This window comes from Ctenocephalides felis, unplaced genomic scaffold, assembly GCF_003426905.1.
Source record: "Ctenocephalides felis isolate EL2017-DRISC unplaced genomic scaffold, ASM342690v1 CF-g0.4_SCAFFOLD_01886, whole genome shotgun sequence".
NCBI lineage: Eukaryota > Metazoa > Arthropoda > Insecta > Siphonaptera > Pulicidae > Ctenocephalides > Ctenocephalides felis.
In genome coordinates, this window is record NW_020538040.1 from 164,643,493 (window position 1) to 164,667,504 (window position 24,012).

General features: G+C 28.4%; 3 protein-coding genes across 5 annotated transcripts in view; 2 read left to right on the top strand and 1 right to left on the bottom strand.

The window, feature by feature from the left end:
* Positions 1 to 1,390, top strand: part of LOC113376187 (dual specificity tyrosine-phosphorylation-regulated kinase 2-like) — a 22,239-nt gene extending 20,849 nt beyond the window's left edge. Inside the window, exon 3 of the mRNA XM_026616104.1 lies at positions 900 to 1,390. Within this exon, the coding sequence (XP_026471889.1) occupies positions 900 to 1,358 (459 nt within the window). The 3' untranslated portion in view covers positions 1,359 to 1,390. The remainder of the gene's footprint in view (positions 1 to 899) is intronic.
* A 5,699-nt stretch (positions 1,391 to 7,089) lies between these two features.
* On the top strand, positions 7,090 to 11,661 carry LOC113377822. 3 transcript variants are annotated; one of them, XM_026618248.1, is made up of 3 exons: positions 7,090 to 7,288; positions 9,602 to 9,686; positions 10,121 to 11,661. In XM_026618248.1, exons 1-3 carry the CDS (start codon positions 7,281 to 7,283, stop codon positions 11,330 to 11,332), a joined length of 1,305 nt encoding a protein of 434 aa, XP_026474033.1. In that variant the 5' UTR covers positions 7,090 to 7,280; the 3' UTR covers positions 11,333 to 11,661. The 3 variants fall into 3 exon arrangements, with proteins under 3 accessions (XP_026474033.1, XP_026474035.1, XP_026474034.1); XM_026618250.1 differs by having other exon boundaries at positions 9,602 to 9,672; XM_026618249.1 differs by lacking the exon at positions 9,602 to 9,686.
* A 5,257-nt stretch (positions 11,662 to 16,918) lies between these two features.
* On the bottom strand, positions 16,919 to 21,953 carry LOC113377794 (ras-related protein Rab-3-like; the record flags this gene model as incomplete). The annotated part of the gene is made up of 3 exons (XM_026618219.1): positions 16,919 to 17,103; positions 19,604 to 19,775; positions 21,820 to 21,953. Coding segments are annotated over 3 exons (453 nt in total), but the record flags the coding sequence as incomplete, so codon positions are not given.
* Positions 21,954 to 24,012: the final 2,059 nt, after the last annotated feature.

Genomic DNA, 24,012 nt, shown 5'->3' on the forward strand with positions numbered 1-24,012 from the left:
ATGAGTAAGAAAGACCAAAAAAATCATAAAAGGTCATATTATATTATTTAATAAACTGTATTGTCTGTATCCGATGTGTTAAATTAGCATAATCTCCAATATATTGAAAAAAATAATTTTTCTACACTAATTTTAAAGTTACTATAATTGTTGAGTATTGTTATTTAAAACAATGTGATGCTTATATAGTATTTTCAAACTTCGAAAGGTTTTCGAAAAATAATATTTTAAAATTGTAATAAGAAGCAAAAATATTTAGTAATTATCATAATTATTCTGTATATAGTTGGAAAAAAATAAAGATTACGCAGGAGTAATCTGTATGATACAAAATATTTTGTCGCAAATATCACTTAAAAAACCGTTACATTTTTACAAAAGATGGAACAAACATCATTATCTATCAGTCCAATTCTATTTATTGTAACACGATATGAAGCCCTTTGGAAAGCAATAAATATTCAGTTTAATGACGAGTTGAGATAATATTTGACATTTGTTTATCACATAGAATCACTTGAAGATATAGCTGTTTATGCGATTATGGAATTTAAAGATAAATTTGTTCCGAGAATATTTAAACTTTAGGGTATTATGTATCAAATAGCGCTTATGTAAAAATGTCGAAAATACCGGTATTTTTGGTATAAATACCGGTAAAATAACCGCCGAAAAATCGGGCGGTTTACCAGTAATTCGGTTTACCGGTATTACCTTCCCTAATTGTAATTGTCCACAAATTCATATAAAACAAATTACATAATATACACAATATAAGTTTACAGTAGGTATATTTTTGTCAAAATGCTGCACCGAGTTTATGGTAGATTGTTTTGAATCAGTGCTGAGTGGCGTGGGTTAAACTTGTAAATAATTAATGTACTAATTTTATTTCTTTTATAGGAGATGGAACTACAGTGTTGAATGGTGGTCTGTCAAGAAGAGGCAAGCCAAGAGGTCCTCCTGGTTCCAAAGATTTAAAGAAGGCTTTGAAAGGGTGCAATGACCAGCTATTCCTAGACTTTATCAGTCGTTGTCTGGAATGGGATCCAGAAAAGCGCATGACCCCAAGTGCCGCTTTACGTCATGCTTGGTTGCGACGACGTCTGCCCAGACCACCAAATGACAAATGCTATGAATGTGCAAAATTGCCTTCATCGACAATTATTACAACCACTTCTTCAAGTAGTGCTACTAAAACGAGCGCAGTTGTCAACAAAGCATCTATTCCTAGTGCTACTTATACGAATAGTAAGCTACGCGGGCAGGTGTCCAGTTCTTCAGATGAACGGTCTAGGCACAACTTAAATAATTCTAATAATAAACTTCCCAATATCCAAGGCGTGCAAGGAAGCTAGTAATGCCATGGTTAGGTAAATAGTTTTAATAATCCGACATTAGAATACATTTTTTGGAGTAAGCAGTTTTTAAGGAACTGGTTTGTGTTATTTGTACTGATTTGATGTGCACTTAGTGCAGCTTACATTTATAGCTTTTATTAATTTAAATGATGCATTCAATTTGCACATAAGTAAATTGATAACACTGCCTTTTGTTGTTGAGTTGCTGATCTGGCGGAAATCATTCTATAACATTTACATTTTAATTCAATTGCATATATATATATAACATATACATTTTGGGTGTCCCAGAATTCAACATCAACCGGGGTGATAGTATTGATAATAGATGTCCTTTTGAAACAATTCAGAAAAAAAGTTTCTCTCATTGCTTTGGAATTAAGAGCTTTTAGATGCAGTCTAGAGCTTTGGTGAAATTGTGACCATTTGTCAGTTACTGTGGTTAATTTTCATTAATTTTAAGTTCTAGGTTCTGCACTTCAAAGCTCATAATTTCCAAACAAGAGATTTTTTTTTCTAATTTGTTTTGAGGACATTTATTATCAATAATATTAGCCCATTTTAACTTGATGATGAGTTCTGGGACACCATATATACATACCTAAATTACATATATATTCTACACACACACACACATATATATATATATATATATATATATATATATATATATATATATATATATATATATATGTATGTATGTATGTTGTATGTATGTATGTATGTATGTTGTTTATACATATTTAATAATTTCAGTAGTCATTAAATAATTTTTCACAAACAATCATTTTAGGTAGATTATTGTGATAAGATCATTTACAAATTGATCTCTGTGCATCTCAGTGAACGTAGATTTTTTTTTGTTTTAGATAAATGCATTTTATTGTTGACTGACGATGTGTATAATTCATTTAATCGTTTCGGTACGACTGATCGTCCTAAGGAATATAAAATTTTTCAGTTGCATTTGGACAATGAAATACAAATAAAAAATTTGAAGCGCTATTTTTTTAATCGATTTACAGTTTAATATCAAGTTTGGTATATGATAATAATAATGAATATAATAAAAGATAGCTCTTAATTATTAAACAGTAAAAATATTTGATTTCACATTTTTTATTCGAACACCTTTATTTGTTTGATTCAATTATTTCTGTAACATTGATGCGATTTTTAATTTTAAATGAATTGCTAAATTGCTCTAATTTTACTATTTTCTAGTTTTTTTTAATGTGCTAAATTAGAATTAATCTTTTAAAATGTGCTTCACGTTATTTATTTGTTATTTGCAAGACCTAGCAATTATCTATTAGTTTATTGCCAACTAATTTAGTTATTTAATATGTTCATATCTGACTGAGAGTAATATTTAACTCGCTTTAAACATTTTTTAAAATTAATCTAACTGACTTGCATTAATTTAGAAAAATATCAATGCTATGCTTTATTTTATCATTATTTTAGTGTTTGCTAATACGGCTAGATTATGTAGGCATACACATGTACTCATATGCGATTTATACAGCTTCATGTAAAATATGAAATATTAAGAACAATAATTAAAGAATTTGCTAACATTTTAAAAAATTGTATTTTAAATATGGAAACTGTTTTCCTTCTAAGTGTTTTTTATATATTTATTTACTAAATGTGAAATTATTAAATATATATATATATATATATATATATATATAAGTGAAAATTTATATATCTGCTAGCAATTCTTAAGCATCGTGATCCTTAACATATTTTTCATATCTTGCATGTGCATGCATACATACCAATCGATGAATCTATGTTTTATTGCGTACATATATATGTGTAGATTAAATTGTGATAATTTTATTATAGTTCATATGGGAATCGATATGGCAGTCAGAATAGAATATAGACAGTCCTCATTTATGGTAGCACTACTTCTATTGTATTATTATTTAAATGTACTCTTTAAGAAATATTGACAAATGAATATAAAATAATTATATTTATTATACTAACACGTAATTATTTTGATGACATTTTGAAATTGCTCTAAGTGATATAATTACAAATATTTTAATACTTAATTCTTTTGAGATTGTTGTAATTCTAGAATTAGTATTTTTATATTAAAATTTGCTTAACTTGAATATTTTAATATTTTGTAGATCAAAATATTTAAGCCTAAATGACTAGATATGAATGAATTGAATCATATTATTTTCAATTACCGAAAGGGTTGAATTTTGTTACATTTACAATGTTTGGTATATCATTTTGTAGAGGATTGTCTGTATATCTATGTATATTAGCACAATTAATAGGAATTCTTTTTTGGTTAAGTTAGTTTTTTTATTGATTACCTTAGCGTTATAGTTATTGTCTTAACTTAGTTAGTTTTGAATAAGGAATAAATATCCCCAGTGCTCTGTAAATTATTGTCTATGCATCACAACTGTACATTGGTCGGTCAGAAGATATTTCATATTTGTTCAGAGTTGTGAGATGTTTAATTACGTTAGTTTAATTTACGTTTGTAAAACTTAAATTCAAGTAATGCTTTAGTAAAAGTTGTGCATTGCTTGTAATACAATGATGAATTTACATTTGCTATCTGTGAATAGTGCATTTAGACTTAATATTAGCTTAATGACAAAGGTCTAACAATTGATTTGATACAATTCTTCATAATAGTTAATGCATTTGATGTTTTGCTTTTAAATTGTGTGACAGTTATAATATTTTGAAATATTATATAGAGTCACTGTAAATGGCTCTCAGATTTTTTGTATTAATTTTGAGCTAGTTCTCAAGTTTTAATCATTGCACAAAAATTTTTATAAATATATGGGACCACTATTTGTGGTGTTTTTTATTATAAAAATAATTTTGTATTAAAATAGGTTCTTTAGAATTGTAATATATAGAAATAGTAATAATGTAAATTAATGTGTTTGAGCCAAACATTTTTAAATGCAAATTTAAATATTAATGTTTTGTTCTTGGAAGTTTGAAATTTAAGTACATTTATTCATTTTAAATAGTTTATTTTGATCTTATATATGAACCAAATAATATTATATCTGCAAAAAATATTATATGAATGATCTGTGATTGTTTAAATTTCTGCAATTATAACATATATGAAACTATATTGATGGTGGAGTTGGAGCCATTTTATATTAGAGAGTTTGTTGATTGAGTTTGACTAATCGCCTTTTAATTAGTCAATTTTCTATGATAATTCTCTGGTGTGATTTGGCTAATACATTATTTGTGAATAAAATCATGGGATGTTAGTTATTGCATAGGTTACACGTACTACTTTAGCTGATACTGTTTACGTCAATTTAAATGTTTTAATGTGGATTTGTTTCTGATGTTTTATAGTTTTTGTATAATTATGTATTTGATATACAGTTCAAACAAGTCATTGTAAACACACCTAATTATTGTTTGGTTTTGCCATCTAAAATGTTTATAGTATAGTTTATACTTCTTATGAAGTGAGTATGGTATATGGCTTTGACTAAATAAGTATATAAAAAATAAGGATTTAGTCTTTATTTTTTGTATATTGATGTTGTCGTCATACCTTAATCGAACTAATTTGTCTTATTTGCTATGCAAAAGCTCTTGTTTCATAAGGTGTTTGAATTTTGTATAACAAATCTAATCAACTCGCCTGCATAACTCATTCTTCTAAATAAATGAATAATATAAAAATGTAGACAATCAGCTTTTGTTCTTCGTGTATGAAAGCAAAAAGATTCATTAAAAAAAAAGGCTCTACACTTCTTCATTTTGTGTTATGAGTTATATAGCCCAGTTGATTAGATTGCCAATAATCATTTTTATTTTAAGAAGGCTGCGAAAGCACGCTACTATCAGCAATATTAGATATGATCTCTGCCTAATACATGTTAGAATTACATATATTGATCCTGCTAGAGTGAACATGAAGCTACTTTTATTTGAAAATATTAAAATTTTAACATCTGTGAATGTTTAATATTGGGTAATATTGCTATGATTATTCATGGTCACAATGCGAGCTAGCTCTCTTAATTTATATAATTGTATGTGTGGAAATAACAATTCTTAATATGAATTCATTTAATCTTTAAGCTTTTGCAGAAAATGTGATATGTAAGTTATGAATCTGTGTAGCACAAATTATGTTTTGCCTCATACACACTGCACAATTCATTGTTACATGAATTCAAAATTTAATCGAGTGTAAATTTGATGAAAATAGAATAAGTTTGTACAAAGTAATATTAGGTCTAACAATGGAAGTAGCTTTATGATAACTCATGGGCATAGCATAAGAAATTAAATCGTTTATTAAACATTAAGTTATAAGACTGTACCAATTGAGATTATCATTAATTTTGTGTAGATTGATCATTAAAACACAATTATTGAAACACAATCAGTAAATACAATTAAGAACAAATAGTCTCTTTGCATAACTTTGTGCAATTCTTGTGATGCCCGTCCAATATCAAGCTAAAATATAATGATAATTATTTGATTTGTTTCAGTGATGGTCGGACATTGGTTTGTTCACATTTTTTACTTGTGCAATTATTTAATTTTGTATTAATGCGCATATAACTAAAATTTAATACATTTAATAAAATATTATATAAAGCGTAGTTTGAATTTTATTGCAACATGATTAAATAATCATTAATATTATGTCGAGCATACGTACCAGAAATTTGTGAATTCATCTACCCTTCTGTTTATCAACTGAAGAGACCAGGTTGGACAATCTGATATCAAGCAGTATTGATATTGGTTTTACTTAATATAGGTAGAAATTTATTTCCAAGTTAAAATAGTCTTTTGGGGGTACTGCTGGATTATTAATAATAGAAAAGCGAACGCGGGGTGTAATAATAGCATTAAGTATTATAAATAAAACTATATCTAGTAAAATACAATCAATAACGTCTTAGAAATAGTGACTCAATATAGCTTATAGAAAATGTAACAGTTATGATTACTGTAAAATAACAAGAACAAATCTGAGGTCAATCGATGGGTTGCCTTATAATAACGTCGTTACCTAGGAATAAATATAATTTAAAACAGCTCATAGAACACTTAAAGTTCTAATTGATGTTCAATAAACTAGTGATGTATGGCATCGTGTCTTAAGGCAAATTGCTGGAACTTCCCGTACCAAAATCGGACTCTTCGTTCTCTTAAAAACTGAGGTACCGTTTTTGGCACTTTTTGTCCCGTATCTTGGGAACCGCTAGACCTGCCTTTGTCAAAAACTAATCAGCACGTCTCCTTATCAATATGAATCAAAATTAAATTATTCAAATCGGTTGATCCGCACACACACACACACATACATCTATTTACGGGTATGCTAAAATGTCCAGGAGGTTTTGAAGCGTAAAGATATATAAAAATTTTCATTTTCGATTTTTTTGCGATTACTATAATTTACCCTACGGGAAGTTAATAAAATATCATTTTCTTCGGCTTTGAGTCAAAAACCTTTGAAATTCATATTTGAATCAAACTAGAATTGCGCCAAATTTATGCGTTCTGATTGGACGAAGTTCTGTGTCAAATGATGAACACAGAGGCGGCAGTGGGCAACGACGACGGCCTAGCGCTGCAGGACTCCTCGTAAAGATTTTATTTATTTAAAATTTGTGTAATTTCTGAAATAATTTAATTAGCAATAACCAGTGAATCCCATTTAATCTTTATTTATCAGCTTAGGTAATTTAAGGTTGTCTTTATGGAGAAGCAGAGGAGCTCTCAAGAACCACAATTTCGCCTCCGCCTACACCTATTCCAGTTCCTCCACTGGCCATGCAAATTCGATGCGACATGTGCATCCTGAACCACGTGCTTCATATCAGTGTGTAAGTGGTGAGTGACATTAAAGGTTGTGCCAGTACAAAAATGACAAAGTAAGTAATAAAATTTCATTTACTTAGATATTCTGTAATTAAAAATGTTCAACGAATATTTCTGCCCCATATTTATATGTTTTTATTATGCATTAATTTCATACCATGGCATATAATATACAAACAATTATTTTATTGAGTTTTCTGTGCCGGTTTACGCCATTGCAATACAAGATCAGATTTTTTATAATAAGGGATTGGGTGTCTGACGTTTATTTGACAATGGCGTTAACACGGCTGAAGAAGAGTTCACTAGTAGAATTGGTAATTTATCGACACTATTTCAAAAACCGAGTATCCCAAAATACTTAAGGGGCACAACTAGTGTAACCGCCTAAAAAAATGTGATTTTTGGGAATTTATATTAAAAAAACTACTTTATCAATCATTTCAAAATTTTAGGAATATATTTATACATGTTTTAAGAATACATAGTAAAATTTTTGAAGAAAAAAATTAAATATTTTTTAAGTTATCGTCAATCTCCAACACCGCCCTTCACTGCTGCAGTGATTCCGGCCTTTTACGTGGATGAAATTAAAAAAAAAATCTCGTTAAACTAGATAATATTGTCTGTAAAAAGAACTACGATAAAGAAAAAAAATAAAAAATTGACAAAATGACGGCGTTTTTTTAAAAAAAGTCGATTTTTACCCATAATTTTGGTCGTTTTTGGACTGCCAAAATTCGATTTTTGATCCGATCAAAAAATAGGTAGTGCATTTTACGGAGAACTATATATAGAACATGTAAAAAAAAATTGATAGTGATCGGATCATTTGTTTTTTAGTAATCACTGCAGCAAATTCGGAAAATGCTGTTTCGAGAAAAACGCATTTGAAGATAAAATGATCGTTATACTATATACTATATATATACTCTTTAAATGGCTGTATCTCAAAAACTATTTAAGATATCGATTTAAAATTTTGGTATATTATTTTTAAAGGTTATAACCTATCGAAATATGGAAAAATTGAAAATTCGATTTTTTGAAAATTTCACACTAGTTGTGCCCCTTAAGGGTCTTAAGTTTTTTATTTCCATTATCCCATTTTCTAATTTGATTCCACCATTTTTCTACTAGATTACTCTTCCGTTGCATCAAGAAATGTATGCGGTAATATGCTTCACACATCTTTATACATCTTAAATGTTTTACATTATTTAAACAAATAGTTTAATCATTCGCTCCCTTCACATATTCTTACAGCAATGATAATAATGTACAACAATAATTATAATTGCCCTACTTTTTAATAGCTTTTTTTTAATTAATAATGAAATTTTTAGCGAGATGTTCATTTTCTCGAATGATATGCAAACTCACATTAATACATGTAAGTGTTACGGATATGATACATATGGAAACATTTACATAAATGTTAGAAATTATAACTAATTATTTCTATGGAATGGATTATATGATAAATTGGGGAAATAATAATTTTTAGTGTAAATTTGCCCTCTGCCGATTGGCGGCCTTTTTTAATCCATACATTTTTGGTTTGACCTTGCTCAATTACGATTTATTTACATATGAGTTCGATATTAAAAATACTATCTGAGAATAAATAATATATTATTAATTAATCATACCGGTGTCGTCTTTTGGATTTTCATGTAAATCAGTGATTTCCAAACTTTGCGTTTCTAATAAATTTTCTAATAAATTAATTTCACAAATTGTTCATTTGAACCGATACTATAATTTAAATAATAAGCTAGTATGTAAATTATATAATGCATAAAAATAATTTTTAATTAATTTTTTTATAATTCGTTTCCATTATTATGATAATGTTTTCATCTATTAAGATAGGTTTTTAATAAGGATATTTTTTTTTGAAACTTCTTTGGTTTGTATTCAAAAATGGTATTTCGAAAACAAATGTTTGCTTTTATAATGCACAAAAGCTAATTTTTTTATTTATTCATTTATATTTTTTTTATTAATATGCCATTATTTTTAAACCTATCTTAATGGGTGTAGTAGGAATGATGCAGTGGTTTCCAACCTTTTTTGCCATGCGCGCCCTCCCGCTCTAATAAAAAAAAATGTTGCTTCTTCCTTATTTTTTTCAACAATTTTATTTTTATAAATACTCAACTGATATTATCAGATTTCAAATTAATATGCAATATTAGGTTGTCAAATATCTCCCTTCCGCTTTTTTGCTCTTGGTTTATAATACAAAAAGGCGGAAGGGAGATATTTGACAACCTTATATTATGTAAAAACATGCATAAAACATAATTTTTTGCTTTATTTTTTATATTAATTCAAAATTTTTGGTTTATTTTCGAAAATAGTTTTTTGGAAAGTGCCGCACGCGCGCTCCTTGTAACAGCCAGGCGCTCCCTGAGGAGGCGCGCCCCTACAGGTTGGAAACCGCTGGTATAATGAATAAAAAATATTTTTTATTTTTTTTATTATTATACGATAGTTTTTACACCTATTAAGATACTTGTAAAAATTATTATATAATTATAATAAAAAAAAATTTAGACACCAATTCGACTCGATTCGTTTTTGGTTGCTATTCGAAAGGAGCATTTTGAAAGCAACTGGTTTGCCTTTTATAATAAATAAAAAACAATTTTTTATTTATTAATTTTCTTTAATATTTTTTATCATTATATGGTATTTTTTCACCTATTCTAATGGGTGTAAAAATTATCGTATAATATTTTTAACACGTTAATTGCCATGTCAGTTATATGTATCTGACGCTATGAAGTTCTACATTAGCCATGTCTGACATCGAGAAAAATGTTTTAATAAAGGGTCATGTTTTTAGTTATATATGTGGGACATAAAAAATTTTTCAGGTTCGGATTTCCACCTGGCCAGTCATCAGAATGAGCAACTTTACCGGTTATAACCAGCGTAGCTTCCCAAACCGAGGAGGTCATCACTCCTACGGATATAGTGACGAATGTGAGGAAAGACCTCAATATCAGGAAAAAACACGCCGTGGAAGCGGTTTTCAAAACAGTAGGGGACGAGGAAGACCTAGTCCATCACAAAGTAAACGAGTCGATATGGACGAGTACAACCGATTAGCCGAAAAGCAGGTATTACAATCAAAAATGTTGTCAGTGACCAGCAGAGGTATTGGAGTCGGCACGACGCACCTCACCTATGTAGCAAAACAATACGATGAGAATATCCGTGTTCCCAATATCTACGCTCAGTTCAGAGCATATCTTGCTCTATTTGAAGCAAAATTAATGAATGTTGTTGAGCATTTTCCTATTGTGCCAAGATTTGCAGATCATATTAATACACATAGAGGCCTCAATGCAGAATTTCTTAGAACAATTATCCGATCGTTTAGCTTTGTTCCAACACCTATTAAACGAATTATAGATGCTATAGGTATTTTAAAGCATGAGGATAAAATTTATTTGCCTGTTATGGCTGCATCTCCAACAACAGAGCAGGGCGTCATAAGACCTAGGCCCGAATCAACTTGTTTTTCAAACCTTCGCGACACTGTTGTCGCCTTATCTGACCCACAGACTAGCCTAAACGTCAGGACATGTTACCATGAGAATTGCGCTATTCCTGGTGCTATATGGGCAAACAATTTATTAATGAATGCTGATGAGATAATTCCAGCTGATTATAATTTTGAAGAAGGTTTGCGTAATGATATAATGTTAATTTTACCTTACTTGAATAGATTAAAGAAGCACGCTCCTAAATTGGTGGGAGGTCCACTTGATGCGAAAATGGTTGGACGGAATTCTTTGCTATTGTCCAATGAAATGGAAAATTTAAAATGCCCAGATAGAAATGCAGGCGAGGATTTGGATGCATATTATAATAGGTGCATCATTGAAGGGAACATAACGAAATATACTTCCGACTGTAAATTAACAGCCGCAGAAAAGATAGATGGGCAGATTAATCTACTTGGTGAGCAACCAACTCTGCAAGATCTCATCAAGCCAATTTATATTCTTCGTGACAGCGATGCTCACGCCTATTATCTTCCAGCTGATTTTAAATCAGTCTGTCAAATTGATTATGCATAAAAAAATTGTTTTTTGATACATTGAGTTTATCTGATGCATTTTTCATTTTATTATTTAATAAAGTTACCATGGCCCAGATAAAATTTTTTCTGAAATTATTGTGGCAATTAACGTGTTAAAAATCATATTTGACACGAATTCGTTTTTTTTTGTTTTTGCTCGAAAATAGTATTTGTGTAACAGCTGCATGCAACAGCCTTGCGCTCCTTAAGCGCCCCATAGGTTGGAAATCACTGATACATGGACTGATTATATTGAAACGAAATCTTATTAATAACGTATATTATTGTAAATTTTAAATTTATTTACCAGTAGAACCATAATACTTTGTGCATGATACTGTTTATCGTAAATGATTAACAAATTGAAATATCAATATTTTAGAAAATGGTAATAAAATTTATTACCATTTAATAAAACATGTATTATATTCAGACATATTTTTTTATTAGCAATGCGCTTTGAAATATGACAAATATATATTACATAAAGTATCTTTTATTTATCATTTGACCTAAATTTTCAACAAAGCCAATTGGTAATGTGAAATATTTCAATACATAAAATTATCACATAAACGTCAATTAAATTTTATTTTATTTGAAGGTAGATTTAATATTTTAAAATCGTCTAATTTGTATTTTGGCGCGTTCTGAGCGCAGAATAACTTATAATAATTTATGAAATAAATAACATTTTAGGGCAGAAGTATAACATCTTTACACACACCTAAGTTTAATATTCATTATTTACAGATTTTACACGTACACATAATGTTAATTATGTTTTTTAAGGATGATACTGAACCTAATTGATTAATAATCAAATTTAAAACACATCTACGATATTTTGGAGGTCTTAAAGTTGTTAAAAATAGAACGCAATGGAATGTAGAAATCTTGAATACTTTCAAGTTGAGAGGAATGCAATATATATTTATATAATATTTAACAAAATTATTTTTTTTATTATTTCTGAAGGTTCAGAATCATTCTCGATGTAAGCTTAATAGTGAGTGATTTACCCTACGCGTGTGTGAAGTATTTTTTATCCTTAAAACAATTACATAATTTTACATACGACAACTGGAATTTCAGTACATCATTTCAATTGATATAATAATTTTTATTTCTTAATGAGGAACACAAATAGATGAATTAAAGAGATTGTCTTCAAATCATGTAAATCATTTCTCAATTTGAGATCAAAAGTCGATTAGCCTTTATTTAAATCATTTACCTAATTTATAGATAATCTCACGATAGGTCAATGAGATGTTCATAATTTTTTGTTCATTTACTACTAATATATTTTATATATAAATTAACATCTAATTATTGTTCACTAATATATTTTCAAGTGTATATGGTATATGGACAATATACTGTCTGGTTTTAGTTATACATTCACCCCATATTCGAATAAAAGCCAATTTTAAATTTATGTGGAATTTTGTTTGGCATTTTTAGATAGAGGAATTAGGAATAATTAGGCAAAGGTAAAATTTTTGCACATTTTTTTTTTAATAAATGCGCCTATTTCCATTATTTGGTAGTACTTAGAAATATTCAAATCGATTGCAAATCCAGTGATTGGACGTCCGGGTATAATGGTCACATTTTTTATAGTACATAAATATTATTTAATTTGTGTAAATATTATACGAAGTCAATGGTAAAATAATTTTACAAGTTTTCAAGTCTTTCAAGTCTTCAATAATAAATAATTTTGTATAGACCCTGCTAATATAGAACAAATTATTGTATATTTACTTTTTTGGTCTTACTCGTACTTCTAAAATGTATATTGACATAACTTTATCAATGTGAATTTTCAATTTTTTTCAAAAATGTGCAAAAATATGCCTCTTTCGAATTACCCCATAATTTATTTATTTCTTCCTTATTATGACTATTTGTGATTTTTTCTCTGACATTTTGCATAAGCGTTCGTTGTTAAAAATATAGTTTAGAAAACTCATTGAAGCGTTTTTTCAACCAATATTTACAAAGACCATCATTGATTGTTGAGGGGATGATTGTAATTTTTTTTATGAAGCAGTTACAATTTTGTATGGTTACCAGTTTTATATATAACTCAAAATACGTATATATATATCTATATATATATATATACATATATACATATATACACGTCTTTCTATGTCTTCACTTTGGGTGCTTATTTATAAAGAGTGAACTGATAATGAGGAAATTTATCCAAGTTTTTGCATATTATATTCAAATGAAAATATTGTCTGTTTAATCATGTTGTAAATATTTTTTTATTGAACTAATATTTTGTTGATCTATTGCCAAAGCCTCAACAATTAAAATACAGATCAAAAGGAATGCCTTATATTTTATAATGTTTTTCAATAAGAATTTAATTAAAAGTGAGTAAAATACACCAAATTTATGATTAAAATCCAAGAAATTCAAAATATATTTTTGTAACAATATAGTTGTTTTTAAAATATTTATGTTGCTGTCCCAAAATGCTACCTAACAATAACAGTTAATTTAAGAGGATTAATCTTTTGTTTTATAGTTTTATAAATTTCACTGAAATAAATATTTAGTTTTAATTGCTTTGGCTAAATATAAATACAATCTATATATCCATAGAAATTGTATTATCCACGTTCATATTCAATTATTTCATATATTATTCAACGATGAATCACTATTACATAATGTTTGTCTCTCATGATAGGAATTACTTTTGTAGCAGTATTGCCATTTAGTATTCAAACAAAAATCAACATTTCAAATGGAACGTGAATTTATTATTCATGAAATAGATTTATATTTGGCATTCTATATTTATTCATATTTTAAAATTATGTAAAATTTAAAATATGTGTAAATATATGTAAAAAAATTTTAAATATATGTAAAAAAAAATTAAAAAAATCATATAATTTATGAACTAATGAATTCATTCACTTGGTAGTTTTTAATGTAAATTCTTAAAACAAATTTTACAAAATATAAGTCAATCTATTATATGTTAATCGTGGTAGTGGCAATAGTTCAACTCAATTAGCTCAATATTTTCAAAATAATTGCTTAGCATTTCAATCCATTTGAATATTCAAATGCAGAACATCAATATAGAGCCAATTCTCCGATAAAATAGACCGTAACATTCTACTACATATTCTTTCTACATATAAATTGATAGTAAAAACTGTCAAAATTCTATGTACTTGCTATGCAGTGGTTAGGCGTTTTAGATATAAAACCCAACCTGGAAAACGTACAAACACCAAGAAAGGATGTTAACATAACTGCATCTTTCGGATGTGCATTTGTAACACAAACGTGAAGTTCAGTATTATGCATAAATCGCTTGATCACGCAGTAAATACATAGTGTTTTGGCAGTTTTTACTACCAATTTATATGAATAAAAGAGGGTAACATAGTGTTGCCATGACAACGTTATGTTACAGTCTATTTTATCAGAAAATTGACCCCATATGGATAAATTATCTCAGTTCTGCATTATTTTTACAATGTTTTAATGTAACTATGAACCCATGCAGTCGAAAAATTAAAAGTCGATATGATTTTTTCAGACATACTTGAATCAGTTCTTGTATTTTTATTGTTATTTACATTCGTCCATGATTCTATATAACTTTATGAGCGGGAACACCGCATGTTGTACTTAATACATAAACAATTTCTCACAATAATTTAGGTCATTTTTTTTTTTAAATTTACACACATGTACGTACATAAATTTTTACATATACACATCATACGTATACCCATGGTTTTAAGTATATATATACAAATATATATGCACATACATATCTGGGTTTTTCATCTACCGAAAAATAATTTGAAATCAAATTCCATAAGTATTAACAATAGTAATTTTTTTTCGTCTCGATTTGTCTAAGTTTCTAATCTAGTTTTATGTATTAGAGTACGAATTTGCGGGCGAAGTCAGATAGATGCTTTTTTTTTATTGAAAGATTAGTGAATTAATAGTGAACCCGAGTCCTTCGAGTTGTGGTCCCGACTCACAAATGCAAATATTGTTCAGAAACCTTAGTAAGTACTACAAAGCGAGGCTTGGAAGAAAGGTCGAATTTAGGAAAAGGACCCACGAATCATTAATTTTACTCACAATCAGCTATTTGATAAACCATGGGTAAACCATACTTTTATAACGTTCGTAAATCAAAAACTTTGTTCCAATTCAATCGACATTCCACTCAATATTTTTGGGATCAGTAAAGATCTTGTAGATCTTTGTTTAAATTTGATTGTATCTTACTATTAGTTCAACTTTTTTTAAATAGTCATTTGTGGATATTGTACAAAATTTTGAACAATAGTACAAAATGTTTCATATTTACAGTCTTGCAAATAATCGCAAATCTGTTTAACTAATAAATGCACTAAAAATCCCTTGATGTTTGGACTACAAAGACCCCGGTGTTGCACTCTATACGACTGTGGTGTGCAAAGGATTAAATTCGACTTCAATTTATCACAACATAATCGTTTTTTATAAATATTTTTTTCTATAATGTAATGTTTAGCTGTTGTTATTTCTATTAGTCCCTGTAATGTCCAATCCTAGTTTTCCAAAATTTTCTTAAATTCAGACCTTTTCGACCAAGCCCTGTGTAAATATTAGAACATGCTAGAACACCGCGGCCTGACTACAATGCGAAAGTACAAATTTTCGATATCTATATGAATTTTTTTACTATGAAAATACGTACATGAACTATATGATGCTGTTGATTGAGTTAAAGCGTATACAGGTTGAATAGAAATATTTAGTAATATGGAATATAGCTCTGAATTTGATAGTTAGATATTGTATCAGAACCGTAATCTTTTTTATCAGTCAAAAGAATGTAAATGCAATTTTAATTTAATTATAGTCGACTTATTAATAAAATATAAAATAAGTCCCTAATACATAAAACCATTACTTGTAATTTTAATACCTATGTGTGTATACGTAATTGAGAGAATTTTACTTGCGCAGTTTCACACGTTAACAAAATAAACCAATTTTTAATGCAATAAAATTGGGAAACAATTTTATAAATAAAATTGATATAAAATTTTGAAGCTTTGTTGTATGTATATATAAATCTATCACAACATACCAAATATTTTTTTAAATTTATTTGAAATTATCTTTTGAATTCAATAATTTTTATTAAAGTGAAAGTGAATACTAGAGTTAGTATCCAAATAACTGTGAAATGCGCACAATTGACAATTACCATTTTTACCTCAGTACTCAGAATTCATTTTGCATATACCAGGTAATCATAAGAAAACAATATAACCAAATGCTAAATAAATTTACATGGTAAAATACTCAGTAGTTGTTTCATATTATAGCTGATTACCTGTTAACACCAAATTTTGTCGCATAAGTTGTATGCGTTCTTTGAAGAGTCGTCGATTTGTCATTTATTCCGATGTGCCAAATTCGTGAATTTTGGATATTTTTAATTTTCAATGAATGATGTTACAGCTTTCGAATTTTACACATCGTTCTGTCAATTTTTCTTTGAATTGGTGTCCGATCGATTCCGCCGGTAGTACTCTTTGTGCGTGCGTACTTTCGTCGAGGGACTAATTAGCAATTGCAATTCGTGTCGGTTGGTCCTTGCGGAGGATCTTGCAGGCGGGTGCCCTTGTTACCACCTGCGACCAGTGTTGGGTCTGAGTCCAGGCTTTCGGACATTTTGTCACAGATTATATCCACGAGGCGTTCGAACACGTTCTGTGGGGAGAATTAAAAATTATTCCTTGCTTCGTATTGTTCATACACAAACATCTTCTTGTCAGTCAAAACATTATCAGTTATAAAACAAGCAATTGTTCAGGTTAATAAAAAATTAGGGAGCCGATTCTGCCATAAAATAGACCAATGTTACGGCAAGGCTATGTTATGTAGTTTCTATATAAAGTGGTATTAAAAACTTCAAAATCCTACGTGGTTGCTGTGCAGTCAGATGTTCTAGATAGAAAACGCACAAATGTCAAAGAAATGTTACCATAACTGTCTTTGCGATACAGTGCAGAAAATGGAGAGCAAAAATGGGTGTAACCTCTGAATTTTTTTACTGTGCTCCGTTTTGCATGAAATTGTGGAATTAGGTTCATTTACCCTCAAGTTCAAAAGTGAAAATAATTTGGACTCCGCCGCCACCCCCGGGGGGATAACACTTCTTTTCAGTATATAATTTTAATTACGTCACAAAATAACGTCGGATATCGATAAAACGATAGAAAGAATTATAAGAACGATAGAAAAAAAAGAAGAAAAAATGTCTTACAAAGTTTACAAAAAAGCTTTTGACAGTATTTGTACCACTTTGTATGAAAAATGGCAAAATCAACCTATACATATAAATACATAAAATATAGATCTAAATAATATGCAGAATATTAAGAAAATCAATTGAAAATGAGTATTATTTTTAAATGCGAATATCTTAAAATCTATTTGGACTACAACTGTAATATTTTTACAGCAGCTTTTTAAAATTATAGAAAACATACTGTATAATTTTCAGCACCTCGGATTTTCTAAAAAAGATCGTGAAAATTTAGTATGATGCCATTCGGCATTTTGTCGTTATTTTTGCTTATATGACAATTCACCTGGTTTTAGTTTAAAGCTACTACGTGCTCGAAAAGTCGAGTTTTTTTTAAAAAAAAAAAAATTTTGACGATTTTTTACTTTGTCTAACCCATAATACTCCTGATAGATGTGGTGGGTCAGGAGTATTCAGGTAGGCAATTGAATCATTTTTTTTTTAAATCTTTTTGGTGGGCTGGACAGTGATTTGATGATTGGATTGGTGTATTATTCTAACTAACTTGTTGATATGAAAAATACTTTTTATTTTTATATACTGTAACCGTTGGAATTGTCGAAGTAGTAGTTCGTTAGATATATAGTATATATTATATACCATGGTGCATTCGTTGAAATTCTTAAGATTTGGTTTTGATACGTATGATTTGTTTTTGGAATCCCACCGTCCTACACCGTAGGTCCAAACCGGAATTATAATTGTTTTGTAAATGAACCCTTTATTCTCGAAAAAGAGGTCTTATTTTTTTCCTATGAGCAAATAAAACTTTTTAATTTTTAATTGGATTTGTTTTTCCTATTATATACGCAAACTGATGGCAAGGTTATTAATGGTTTTTAACCAGCATTACATTAAAACAATAATGCACTCTTTGAGGAAAATAAACATCTATATGTTGGAATATTATATTCAAGCCATTATATTTTTTTAACTATTGCCAGTCGTTTTGGCACACTTTTCCCAAGTTTTTGAAAATGTCAGGTGGAAATTAAATTCCACTTCTTGTGAACCCGTTCCCATGGAGCTTTGAACGATTGTTCAGAAGAGATATCTTAAAGTAGAGTAATACATTATCTGTAAGATTGAGGATTGAAGTCTGGAATCTGTGCATGCCACTGGAGGAATTGATGTTTTCATGAAGATATGATTTTTCTTTATAATGTGACTAATTTTTCCAGTTCAGTAAATTGTCATAAAATGCTGGAATGGATCATCAATAGATAACTTAGGATGGATTTGGTTACGATGAAATAATATTAATAGATACTGCTCAGATGGTAGACAATGGAGTCAAAGAAGATAACTATAAAATTTTATACAAACTGTGGAGCACGTAGGAGGAAAAGTAAATTCTTGGGATTGTATGATTCCTTACTAAACCGCATGTATTAACCCTATAACCATGCGAAGTTTCATCCGATTCCCAGGCGGGTAAACATGAGATTCTTTTGACATTGAAATATGCGAAGGGAAACCTTTATAATAAGCTTGGCTGACTCCAAATTCACTTCCGGGCAATATTCTTTATTGAAAAAATCATTTGAAATGACCCATAGAATAATTGCACCGTACTTCAGTGGCTAAAAATTTGACCCACCCACATTTGTCTAAGGCACATATATAATTATATATCTTCATCAATCTTCATCAAAACATAAAATTAATGAATATATTGTTGCATATACATTTGCATTATTAGTAGTATTAAAGCAGATACTCTACTCGAAGCAATTTCGTGCACTTGAAATAATCTCAAACTAGATTCGGGACGATGGACATCTCGTTATGCGGAAGAAATCGTGCCCACTGCGCCGTGGCAATGATAATCGCACTGATAATTCTAAATTCGCTGACATTGGCACGATCATTTGTCATCGAGCATATGCTTTCTATACTTACTTTGACATTGATATTTTCCTTGGCTGACGTTTCGAAGAATTGGACATTCAGCTGCTCAGCCAGCTGTTTGCCGCGCTCATATGAAATGACTCGTTCGTCTTCCATGTCGCACTTGTTGCCAACCAGGATCACTTGCGCGTTGTCCCATGAATACGTTTTTATTTGAGTTACCCTACAGATTAAAAAATATAATTAGAAAATTAGACGATAGCAATAAATATGGATTGAAAAATTAGTTACGAAGCTTATTTTCAAATAAGTACTGACTCAAAAATCAGAAAAAAACCTGATTCGAATTAAGTCTGTATGTAGACAAATAAGCTTCGTAAATCTAATTTTTTAATTTAATAATTTCAATTTCTAATTTTTTATTTTCTAATAACAAAAGCTAAGAGATAAAACATCGATGTATCTATAATGTGATCAAAATTTATGATTACATTGAATTTGGATCATGCGAGTTAACTCGAGTGATTCAATATTCATTTAATTACGAAACAAATTTTTATAATTTGTAAGTTTTGGATGATTTGAGAATTGGAAATTGATAATTTCATTTAAGAAATTTTTTAAAGTTTAAAATGAGGTTCGATATTATTTAAACAGTTCTTTTTTTACATAATTTGTCATAAATATTTCCAGCTTGAAAATTGAGTGAGTTTTCAAAAAAAAAAAAAAGTATTCATATATACATATTCTATTATTCACAAAAAAAATATTTATATATACATACATATTTATACATACATATTATATGTACATTGTAAACATATATGCAGATTGAATACCAATTCAAATTTGCATAAAAGGCTCTAAAACACTGAAATATGTATTTTAACAATTCATTTATGCCAAACCTTTCTTCGAAATATAGTAATATCCGAAAAAATATAAAAATCGAACTCGGTATATTATTAACTTTTGGAGTGTTTCAATATAATTAGTATTAATTTAATAATCTAGATGAGAATCTATTAAAAACAATATATATTTTAATATCAAACAAAAAACTCAATATTCTGCCTATATTTTGGTGAAATGCTCAAGCTAAATCTTCTTTAATATGATATTTTTTTTTTGTTATATATTAATTAAAAACTATATTTTATATAATACTATAGGGAGTCGGTCACTCTATATTTTTAATCACGTGTATTTAAAATATACAGATTATTTATAAAAGTAATTAAACGTGTCTTGCAAATATTATATAGAGTATTTTTTTAAATATAAATGTTTGTAGAGTAATTTAAAATACAAGCTCTTTTGAGAAGTGATTTCTAATTTGATGTGGTTTTTCCAATCTAGAGGCATAAATTTTAGGCGCTTTTTGAAAGGCTGTAAAAAGGACAGGTAATATTTTCACTATTTTTTTTTTAAATTTGAGAAATGATTTGAGAATAATGACAAGTTATAAAAAATAGTTTTTTTTACGAAATAGCGAATATCTGAAAAAAAATTTTCTACAGCGTTTTTTTATATTTTAGAATTTTTTTAAAATAGTAGAATTCAGAATTTGGGGATGAGCGTAGATCATACTGAAGATAAAGTTCATAAAGAAAACTCTGTAAATTTAAGTAAATCGGCCAAGTAGAAATTAGAAAATCGAGGGTATCGTATCGAAAAGGACTTGTTCAATATTTCGCGTAGAAGGAAAACATTAGGAGGATTTTCGTGGTCAAACAGATATATCACCGAAAATAATTTAAATCTTGAAGAATATTTTTGTACAAATAAATTCTTAAATAAGTTCTTAAATAATGAATCTTTATAATATATAAAAAATAATTGTTTTTATTTAATTCCAAATTAGAATACCCCCGTATTCTAGATGGTTTCATATTTCTCTCTATTTGATTTTACATGATGAGATGCCCTTAATCTAAGCTGAGACGGTTCGAATATTAGTGTTGTCTTTAGAAATCACCGTAAAAGTTAATTGTTTTATCGGTCCTTTTTATTGAACCTGCACTATAAAGTATATTATAGGTACTATAAGATCAATGACTTCTTAACAGCATTGTACGAGTATATTCAAAGACAAAACTTTCGAACGTTTATTTGCAAAACTAAATTTATCTCAGAAGTCAAACTTGTTCAAATGAATGATCCGATAATAAAATAAACTATTGTTCTGACGTGTTTGTATTTCAATAATGTTCCAGACGTGTAGTGTATTGTTTTATGCGAATTATTTTCAAGTGTTTGAAACATACCAATCCTGCACGCTGTTGAAACTTTCCTCATTTGTTATGTCGTACATCAGAATGAAACCCATTGCTCCACGATAGTACGCCGTCGTTATCGTCCTGTATCTCTCTTGGCCGGCTGTATCCTGGAAAATGAATAATTTTATTAAATAAACATAATTAACATAAGATATTATCATAAATAAACATATTGTAAAATTCTAATTATATTGTAATAAAACTTTTTTTTAACTTTAGTACTATAGGTTGCTTGGATTTTTTTTCTTAACAGGGCATCATCAAGAAAAGATCTTTCCTTTCACTTAAAAATAATCAATATGATTTCCAATTAATGTCTTTTAAACACACTTATTTCTGTAATTAATAGAAATAGGAGGCTAGTGATCGAGGATTAAATATATCACGGGGTTAATCTCTAATGAGTTTATGTATTCATAATTTTTAGTATATAATTAGTAAATATAGTTTTTACTAAAAATTATATTAATTTGTTTAATAACTTTCATTATCTATTATCTATTTGGTATGAACATATATTTTATTAACGTGTAGACGTCAGCTGTAATCAGTAGATATCTACGAATACATACAACACACATATGCTTCGGAATAGATTTTTGTTTCTCAGTTTTGCGCAACGATCAGTCAAGCCGTTTCTTTGTAAATAGCAGAAAAGTGGAAAGTTTTTCGTCCACGTTTTAGCCCGCAATTCTGAATCGATTTTGAAAATTCAAAAACCGTTCGAAAGATATTGGCTCTGAATTTTTTTTGACGTTAGATACCATAGTCTTATAGATCATACTAAAATGTTTCGGCCCCACGACAAATAGTTTAATGTTAAAAATTTATCAAAGTTTGAGAAAAAAATAGTTAAAATTTGTGTCAAAAGTTACTTTTGTCATGTGATAAGTCAAACATTGTTATTTCATTAATACACGTGTATATGCAATATAATTAATAATTATAGTTAATTTAAATGTGTTCAAAAAAATTATATTCAAAATCGCAATGCTTAGATTTAATTGAAAGCGATAACTTTATTTTGATTTGAACAGTTTGAAAATTTTATCTAAATATCTAAATTTTAATTTTGATCGATTAAGTCAATTTTCACACATTTCGGGAAGTTTATGCAACTTGCCTTAAGGCTAAATGCCACTTTCAACTAGTTTATTTTTACATATTTTGTCAAATTAATTATAGAAATTTTTTTTTGAATGTGTAAGTAAAAATATTTGGAATAAAGGGTCATTTTGGCAGATCACCAAAATGTTGCCAATTTTGCATACAAATCAGCCATAATCTGAGATGCAAATCGCGTAAGAAAAATAAAACATTTAAGCCATAATTAACCAATAACAGTTTTTGATAAGTTACTTTTGATTTATATTTTCTACTTTATTACTTCATTAAGTAAATATTAAAATTAACAAAAGTATTTTCTTAAAATAACTTAAATTTTATTTTACTACTTTTGAATATATTCTCAAATCTCATCATAGTTTGTCCTTTACAAACGAATGATAAAAGTTTGTCGATTAAAATTAATGCAATTATAAGAATGCGGAATAAACAAGAGAATTGAGTGCAATTAATTTTAAAGCTTTATTACATCTAATTGGAAATGCATTAGAAGCGATTTATTTTTTAAAGGTGTTGTTTTAAGAAAATATACGAAACATTTTTTAATCCTACTTCAATTATTTTTCAATGACGAAGTAATCATGGTATTTTATTTATTTAATTTAAAAACGTTACTTGGAATTGCGTTTTGAATTATTATTTGTTTATTGTAGTTGTGCACTAATATGGTATTCGTGCAATTGAATAAAATTGCTTGATTAATTTATATATATATATATATATATATATATATATATATACTAGATGGCCCGAGAGACGTTGTCCTGTATCCACCATCTACAATTTAAGTTTCAAATTTTTTAATATACTTTTATATATTCCTATACTTTTTAATATTCTATTTAATGTCCTTCCATTTATGGTCTTAGCATAAGCTATATACATAATCCAGTTTTTTGAGTATAAGAAATTCAGAAAGAATAAATATAGTATCTGAAGTAAAAGAATAAAATCTTTATTTCCAACTAATATAATCGCTTCAATAATTTATATAATATATAATAATCTATAATTTTTATAATCGCGTACCCTATATTAGTTGCTTTTTGGCAATTA

Coding starts and splice junctions, on each gene's coding strand:
- LOC113377822 (XM_026618248.1), top strand. Junction 9,687..10,120: donor CTACAGGTTGGAAACCGCTG/GTATAATGAATA, acceptor AAAATTTTTCAG/GTTCGGATTTCCACCTGGCC.